Source organism: Triticum dicoccoides, chromosome 5A, assembly GCF_002162155.2.
Source record: "Triticum dicoccoides isolate Atlit2015 ecotype Zavitan chromosome 5A, WEW_v2.0, whole genome shotgun sequence".
Lineage (NCBI taxonomy): Eukaryota > Viridiplantae > Streptophyta > Magnoliopsida > Poales > Poaceae > Triticum > Triticum dicoccoides.
This window is the reverse complement of record NC_041388.1, coordinates 667722591-667731609: the sequence shown is the minus strand read 5'-3', so window position 1 is coordinate 667731609 and position 9019 is coordinate 667722591. Positions and strand designations below refer to the sequence as shown.

At 50.5% G+C, this 9019-nt stretch overlaps 1 protein-coding gene across 1 annotated transcript; it reads right to left on the bottom strand.

The window, feature by feature from the left end:
• Positions 1 to 267: 267 nt before the first annotated feature.
• On the bottom strand, positions 268 to 8572 carry LOC119303951 (DET1- and DDB1-associated protein 1-like). Its single transcript, XM_037581110.1, has 4 exons — positions 8370 to 8572; positions 7762 to 7819; positions 542 to 603; positions 268 to 435 (listed from the first exon to the last, which is right to left on the bottom strand). The coding sequence occupies exons 1-4, from the start codon at positions 8547 to 8549 to the stop codon at positions 382 to 384; spliced, it is 354 nt and encodes a 117-aa protein (XP_037437007.1). The 5' UTR covers positions 8550 to 8572; the 3' UTR covers positions 268 to 381.
• Positions 8573 to 9019: the final 447 nt, after the last annotated feature.

Below are 9019 nucleotides of genomic sequence, written 5' to 3'. Positions count from 1 at the left end.
ACCCGACAGCGACCCCGCGCGCCCTCCCTCCCGGACCAACCGGTACCGCCATTCGCAACAGATAAATACGCGGGACAAAACGGCCGCGTCGCCGTCTCGTCTTCTCCTCACGGGAGAGAACGCGGGCGGCGGACACGGAAGCGCCATCACCAATGATTGACGACGATGCTGATGCAATCCGACACGCGAATGATGCTAGATGCATGGGATAATCACGATGACCACCGGAAAAGCTGGTTCAGCGACCGATAATCACATCACATCACATCACATCAGTTATCCATTCAGTCGCCAAAACAGGGAAATCATCCAATCCAATACAAAGCAGGCACCACGAGCGAGTACAAGTTGGTGTGCTGGTGCGGCCAGGCCACATTATTATTACCTACACAAACACAGGGCAGCACTCTCCGGGGCGGCCCTCTTCGGCCTCGGCTGCACACACACATAAATAAACACGCGGTGTTAGCAACACTGGGTTGCCTTGTTGGTCTATCTCTTCTTCCTTCATCAGGGAGGTCCTGCTAGTGGTATAGCTCACCTTGTTCTCCGAGTTCTGGTAGAAATGCCTCAACAGGATGTTCCTGGGCTCCGTCGTGATCACTGCAGTTCCAGGGATCACCGGTCGGTAACAAAATTACCACAAAAAAGGTGATAGAAAAGTGGTTCGGTGCGAATGGATGCACCTCCATGGGAAATTAATTTGACTTTTCAACATGTTACATGTGTACGTATAAACTAATGTACATACTCAATGTAAGACAATAGGCTTTGGGGGAAACCGGCACAACCCTCTAGGGGTGGCCTATCACATATATATATAATGAGGTGGTATACAACGTTACAATATACACATGTAAATACAGTCTAACACCCTCTCTCAATCTTAGCCACTTTCTAATGAATCTAGAAGGGTAAGATTGCGCCTGCAAGTCTCAAACTGTGGCAAAGGCAATGGCTTGGTGAAGATGTCAGCAAGTTGATCTTTGGAAGAAATAAATTTGATCTGTAGTTGCTTCTGAGAGACACGTTCACGCACAAAGTGATAGTCAACTTCAATGTGTTTCGTTCGGGCATGGAATACCGGATTTGCAGAAAGGTATGTAGCACCGATGTTATCACACCAAAGAACAGGAGGCTGTGATTGGGGTATACTTAACTCCTGAAGCAAGGACTGTACCCAGATGATCTCTGATGTGGCATTGGCCACAGCCTTATACTCAGCCTCAGTACTGCTACGCGAGACAGTAGCCTGTTTCCGAGCACTCCAGGCAATCAGGTTAGAGCCAAAGAAGACAGCATAACCCCCCATGGATCGCCTGTCATCCGGATTGCCAGCCCAGTCTGCATCAGAATATGCTGAAAGACAACCAGAGTCAGACGGCCGAATATGCAAACCATGAGCCACCGTGAAACGAATATAGCGCAAAATCCGCTTAACAGCAGACCAATGAGTGTCACGGGGTGACTGCAGATACTGGCAGACTCGGTTAACAGCATAGGAAATGTCTGGTCGCGTGATCGTCAAGTACTGGAGCCCACCAACAATACTCCTGTACTCTGTCGCATCAGAAGAAGAAAGAAGCACACCATCAACATCATTGAGCTTATCAGTGGTAGACATGGGTGTAGTCGTCGGTTTGCACTTAAGCATCCCAGCTCGCTGCAACAAATCCAGAGAGTACTTCTTCTGCGTCATAACAAGGCCAGCAGCACGAGAAGTAACCTCCACACCAAGAAAGTAATGAAGCTTCCCAAGGTCCTTGACCGCAAAATCAGCACCAAGTGAGCGAACAAGCGCAGTAGCAGCCGACTGAGAGGAGCTGACCAAAATGATATCATCTACATAGACCAACAAGTACATAGTAACCTCAGGCCTTTGAAGAAGAAACAATGAGGAGTCAGCAGTTGATGATGCAAAACCATGAGCACGAAGAGCCATTGCAAGACGAGCATGCCAAGCACGAGGAGCCTGCTTCAGACCATAAATTGCCTTGGATAGACGACAGAGATGATCAGGGCGATCCGGATCAGAGAAACCCGGAGGCTGGCGCATGTAAACCTCCTCCGCCAAGACAACATGAAGAAAAGCATTTTGAACATCAAGCTGACGAAGAAACCAACCTCGAGTAACAGCCAGAGAGAGAAGAAGTCTGATGGTAGTAGGCTTGACCACTGGACTGAAGGTGTCTTCATAGTCAAGTCCAAAACGCTGTCGAAAACCACGAGCAACCAGACGAGCCTTATAGCGCTCAATGGACCCATCAGAATGCCTCTTCACTTTGAAAACCCATTTGGAATCAATGACATTTACCCGTGATTGTGGAGGAACAAGAGTCCATGTCTGATTGCGAAGAAGCGCTTGATACTCCTGCTCCATGGCCTCTCTCCAATGAGGAATGCGCATAGCAGCTTGATACATGCGTGGCTCAGAGGATGGATCTGCGAGAGCAGCAGACATGCACGCCGCTAACCAAGCAACTGTGCCATCGTGACGTTGCTTAGGCTAAAAAATGCCACTCCGACTGCGCGTATGTGGACGTAGAGTAGCAGCAGGAGCCGGCGGAGGCGAAGGTGACGGAGACGTGACGGTCGCCGGAGATGCAGGAATCACCTCAGGCGAGCTCGGGACAGACGACTCCGGGCTGCATGGCGAAGACTGGCCCGACGACAGGGGCTCAGAGGCCATGGGCGAACCGAGAGTGGGCGAGGCCAGCTCCGGTGACACCGGCCCAGACGGCCTTGGCGAGGCGAGAGCAGGCGAGGCCGGCCCTGATGAGAAGGGCCCAGACACCCTGGGCGAGGCAGGGGCGGGCGAGGTCAGGCCTCGTGATGACTGCCCCGACGCCCTGGGCGAGACGGGGACCGAGGAGGCCGGCCCAGTCGGCGGGGTTGCAGGACGCGACGATGGCGAAGGCAGCCCAGAAGCCAGAGGCGACCGGGCCAGGACGTCGATCGGCCGTGCATGAGCACGGAAACCGAGGCCATGCAGGGGCGCCATGTGCTCCTCATGCAAAACAGAAGGTGCCGAGGATGAAGGCGATGGAGACGAAGAGGAAGATGGCACTTCCAGAATCTCCAAACGAGCCCCACGACCAGTGCCTGCACCATGGTTAGGCAACAATAGAGGAGAATATGCAACATCATCAAATTGGTCAGAAGCAACAGAGGATGAATGCATGACAGGTGGCTCGGTAATGGACACAGGGAGTTTGGCAAAGGGAAAAACATGCTCATCAAACACAACATCCCGAGAGATGTAGACACGATTAGTGGGCACATGAAGACATTTGTATCCTTTATGAAGAGAGCTATAACCAAGAAAAACACACTTCTTGGAACGAAACTCGAGCTTACGCTTGTTATATGGACGGAGATGGGGCCAGCAAGCACACCCAAACACCTTGAGAAAGGTGTAGTCCGGTTGTTCATTAAGGAGAACTTCAATGGGAGTCTTCATATTCAAAACACGAGTGGGAGTACGATTGATGAGAAAACATGCAGTGGTGAAAGCATCACTCCAAAAACGAAACGGAACAGATGCATGGGCCAAAAGAGTCAGACCAGCTTCAACAATGTGACGATGCTTACGTTCTACTGAACCATTCTGCTGATGTGTATGTGGACATGCTAAACGGTGAGTGATCCCAAGCGACTGAAAGAAGGAGTTGAGGTTGCGATACTCGCCACCCCAGTCCGACTGAACATGAACAATTTTGTGCTTGAGAAGGCGTTCAACATGTTTTTGGAACTGAACAAAAATGTCAAACACATCAGATTTACGTTTGATAAGATAAAGCCAGGTAAAGCGGCTGTAAGCATCAACAAAACTGATATAGTAATTAGGACCACTAACAGAAGTCTGAGCAGGACCCCATACATCTGAAAACACAAGTTCTAAAGGATGTTTCACCTCACGACTGGACTCCGAAAAAGGAAGTTGATGACTCTTCCCCTGCTGACAAGCATCACACACTGCTACATCTTTATTACTAGACACACTAGGAAGCTCATGACGACGCAAAACATGCCGGACAATAGGTGTGGCCGGGTGACCAAGACGAGCATACCACTGTGACGGAGATACCCGAACTCCACTGAAGACGCGAGCGACGCCAGGATGCTCCAGACGATAGAGACCTTGGCAGAGCCGCCCACTAAGAAGAATGTCCCTCGTGCCCCGATCCTTAATAAAAAGATCAAAAGGATGAAATTCACAAATCACATTATTATCACGAGTGAGTTTAGGAACTGAAAGAAGATTACGTGTCACAGATGGAACTCGAAGAACATTGCGAAGTTGAAGACTCCTATTGGCATGTCTAGTGAGAAGTGATGCTTGACCAATATGAGAGATGTGCATACCTGCTCCATTGGCGGTGTGGATCTTGTCGGAGCCATGGTAGGGTTCACGAGTGTGAAGCTTCCCCATCTCACTGGTCAGGTGCTCTGTCGCCCCAGAGTCCATGTACCAGTGGGGATCAATGGAGTAGGACTGAGTGTGTCCCTGTGGCTTCTGCGGCGGCGGACGATCAGCCATGGCGACCTGACGAGCAAAGTTGCGTGTATCCTTCCTTCCCGTCATTGCCGAGACCAAGAAAACCCCGCTGGAAGCGCTTGTGACACTTCGAGGCCCAGTGCCCATCGCGACCACAAAGCTGGCACACACGTGGACCGCCAGCCCCTGGTAGCGTCGCAGTAGGAGGAGGGGCTGAGGCAGGTGGTGGTGACTGCCTCGAAGGAGCCCTGGATGAAGCAGATGAGCGACCACCCTTGGTGGCGGCGTTTGCCGAGAGGGCGCCGTTGCCCCTGGATCGGCGCGTCTCGACTCGTTGCTCGGTAAGCAGGAGGCGTGAAAAGACCTCGTGTGTTGGCATGGGCGTGGAGTTGCCTCTCTCATTGATGATCTCGACTAGGGCGTCATACTCCTCATCAAGACCATTGACAATAAACGAGTTGAACTCGGAGTCGGTGAGGGGCTGTCCAATGGAGGCCAGCGTGTCGGCGAGACTCTTGACTTTGTTGTAGAACTCAGTGGCGGTGGAGTCAAGCTTCTGACACTCCCCAAGTTGGCGACGGAGCCCAGATACACGAGCCTGCGACTGTGCCGCAAACGAGCGCTCAAGAATAGTCCATGCCCCAGCAACGGCCGGAGAGAGCGACCCCTGGATGGAGGAGAGGTTCGCCTGATCCTGCCCTGTCCAGACACGGTGAGCCGGATTATAGACCGGACCGTGCACGCTGTCAACCAGCGCAGGAGGGCAAGGGAGAGAGCCGTCGACATAGCCAAGCAGATAGTGACTCCCAAGAAGCGGAAGAACCTGCGCGCGCCAGAAGATGTAATTGTCCGACGACAACTTGATGGTGATGAGATGGCCGAAGTGAAACGGCGGCGGCGGCTGCGATCCCATCGAGGAGACTGGCTGAGGTGAGACCACCGTGGAGACAGTCAGAGGGGCAGCCGGCGCGGTGACAAAGGGCGCGATGGCCGCGGTTGATGCCGCGAAGCCTGCCAGCGCGACGTCCTCCGCCACCAGCGGCGCAGTGGCCGAGGGCGCGGCAGCCGCGGTTGACGGGGCGGCGGCGGTGTGGGCCACAAGCGCCTGCCCGGGCGAAGTAGCAGCCGGCGGGAGCGCGAAGAGGGAGCCGACGCTCCGTGTCCCGATCAGCGCCTGAAGGGAGGCGGCATCCAGCGGCCTCGAGAGAAGTGCCGCGAGGGAGGCCGGCAGAAAACCGGTGGCGGTGGAGCCGGACGCAGCGGCGGACGTCATAGCAGTCGGGCGACGGCGACGGCGGGCGCGGCGGCGGCGGCGGTTTAGGGTTTTTAGGCGGAAGCGGACGTAACCTAGCGTGATACCATGTAAGACAATAGGCTTTGGGGGGAACCGGCACAACCCTCTAGGGGTGGCCTATCACATATATATATAATGAGGTGGTATACAACGTTACAATATACACATGTAAATACAGTCTAACACTCAACTAGATATGCACAACGCACAACTAGCAGTTAGTTTCATTAGAGATTCGTAACAAATCTATCTGCCAGAGGAATAATTTGCCACACAGGGAGTTCATACGAAATATGTATCGCAGAAGCTGGCAAAAAAGGAAGCGGCTCGATCCCTGTAATGAGCCAAATGAAGCAAGCCTTCAGTGCATTTCAGTCAACCAAAAGTTGTGGCACAACTCTGAAACTACCAAGTTCAGTGTTAAGGGTCTATTCAGACGATTTTTGTTCTTGTGTATTCCTCAATGTTAGTAGCTAATAACTTCTTCACATATATGCTCGCAGCGCCTAAAAAGGGCATGTAATATAGCAGGTGTTTGCTCGGTCATTGCATTCTGCGCTTAAAAACATCCTATTTTTGAATGGAAAACAATCATATATGCTTTTTTTTAATTTATATTAACCTTTCTTTGTAGAGTTCATTAGGAGTATGCAATAAAGTTTTCACTGACATGAGCCTCCATCACCATCGAATGACAAGCTGAGGACAAAACAGAGCATCTTGACTCCTGTCTCAACACTGGAGGTGAACTGCTGGTCGCCGCTACCGGAGGCAACGCCAACGGAGAAGGCCAGAACAGCTCCTGTTGCTGCGCGTCTGGTGGCACTCTGATCTTTGCATAGACCATGACCATCTCTCTCCGTTGCAGTGTTTATCTTTCAGTGTGTCCTTCATGCTAGAGTTTTACAACTTTTACTTTCTTCTTGTCTTTAGATTTTGGTAAAACCTTTCTGTGAGGATTTACACCTGGATGTCTGTTTTGAACAAGACTCTGTTTTACTCTGGTTTCAATCGATGAAATCATCTAAAAAAAGTTTTCACTCACCAGCTGGGCCGACATGTCATGATTTTTGATAATTCAACCTCGCCTGGTAAATTTTTCATTAGGCACCAGACAAATGGCCCATAAGCCTATGAACCGAAAACCCACCTATTTTCTTGATTCATACTGCTTGCCCCTTTCACTCAACTCAAACAATTCCTCTCAAGGACCAAGCACTACAATATCTCCTTGTCGAAGGCACTCTTAATAGGAGTTCCCTAAGAATTAAACTTGAAGGGAACCTTAAAGAATCTACCTTGAGGGTGTAAAGAATGTAAGTCTGACATCACTGTCATGTCCTGGCCCTTTAAGCCCTTCTTAACTAAATATCGTCTTCCTGTTCCTCATGCTCCCAAGAGAAAAGCTAACTCGTAGACTAAGAATTCATATCAGTGCAACCTACAGACCCGTATGAAATGCCCGACATCCCTGGGACTATCTGATTTAGTTAAAGGGAGGTGCTCTGCCATTATAGATTGAAATTAAACCAAGTACTCCTTCTGTAAAGAAATATAATAAAGGGCAAAATGTAAAACCCAAACAAGCTAGGGTGTCCCTGCGACTGTGCCCAGGATCATCGGAGAAGGCATATGCCCATGGGCCATGGCCACTGCACTATCTCCTCTTGGATCATTATGGCCACATCCAAAGGCTGCACATTATTGGTGCTTGGCCTCTCATGGCTAAACATGATGCCCTCCTGAAAGAAAAGATATCCATCTGCCTACACAGCTTTTAGTTCAGATCAAAAAGTTGCTGAAACCTATTTTTCCATGGGGAGTAGTATTATATAGAGAATTTGACGCAGTGCGAAGGAGCATACATTCAATCACCCGCAAAAAGTAAAGGGGAAACCAGGCAGGTTAAATTTGCAGAACGGAGAAGCAGCAAAAAGGCATTGATTGAATGAATATGGGCAGAGATTACCTTGATCGGGAGGTGGATCTGTCCTATGTGCTGCAATGTATGTTGTTGGTGAGACATTCTGGTGAGAAACAAACACAAAGAGTGAGGATCAGCATTAGCGCCATGTCAACCAAATACTAATACACTTGCAACATTATAAGTGCCAGCATCATATTCTGTGTTTTTTCTTTTCTTTCGGTCTGCCTTTTCTCTTTCTGAATTCTACACCATTGTGACAAGAAGCACAGGAAAACTAGTATACCTAGCACCACATCAACTGAACATATGACCTGCAGTACACACAGCAACAACCACCATAACCATGACCAGAAGGGACCTAACCCAAAATGCTTGTTTCATTCTGCAAGATCCCTGTGAATATGATCCAATCGCTCGACAGTTGGGCTTGAATCAACAGACAGGTACAATCTTAGGCATCTGTACTACGATTCCAGTGGAGACGCACGCACGGTACGAGTAACTCCTGATTCCTGGCTCAGGCAGGTGCCCTCCGAATCGAGGCTCGAGCATACCTAGGATTCGCTAGCAGTGTGGTACGAGGCAGGACAGGACGAAGAGACAACTGAGCTGCCACGGAGAGGGAGGGGAGGGGAGGGGAGCTGACCGACCGTGGGCTGGGCGGAGGGATCGGCCGGGACGAGCTGGCTGAAGTTCTGCGGGTTGTGGCTCGGCCAGCTGCCCAGCGGGCTTCCCATCGCCGCTGCCGCCGTCCGCGACCGCGATGTCTGTGCCGTCGCTCGCTCCGGCCAGGCTCTCTTTGCCGACAGTTGGTAGCAGAGAGCAGACATGTTTTTTCTTTGAGGGGCGACAGCAAGACGTGTGTCAGCAGCGTAATGGACCACGCCAAGAAAGAAGTCGTCGGGAGTCGAGACACGGAAACATGTCTTCACCGCTTCGGCCCACTCATCCCAGGCTTTATTATGGCCCACTCATCCCAGGCTTCATTATGAAGCCCAAAGATGGCCCAGCCCAGTTCGCGGCTGCTTCGTTTCTTTTGCTATTGTTTTTTCTTTTGTTCGTTCACTCAAAGTTGGGAGCAACTAATTAACGAGCACTTCTTCGGAAGCCTTGCAATGATCACCGCCACATGTCACGCTCTGGACGCTACCTTCGAATTTTATTTTTTATTTTTTCGCATGCATTTTCGGCTTTTTAAACGTTTTTTTCAACTTTTCGAGTTTTCATGGGTCTTCCTTAACTTTTGGGAAAAAAAATGTTCCAAACAAACTTGCATGAAAAAAATGTTTTTTTCTTTCAC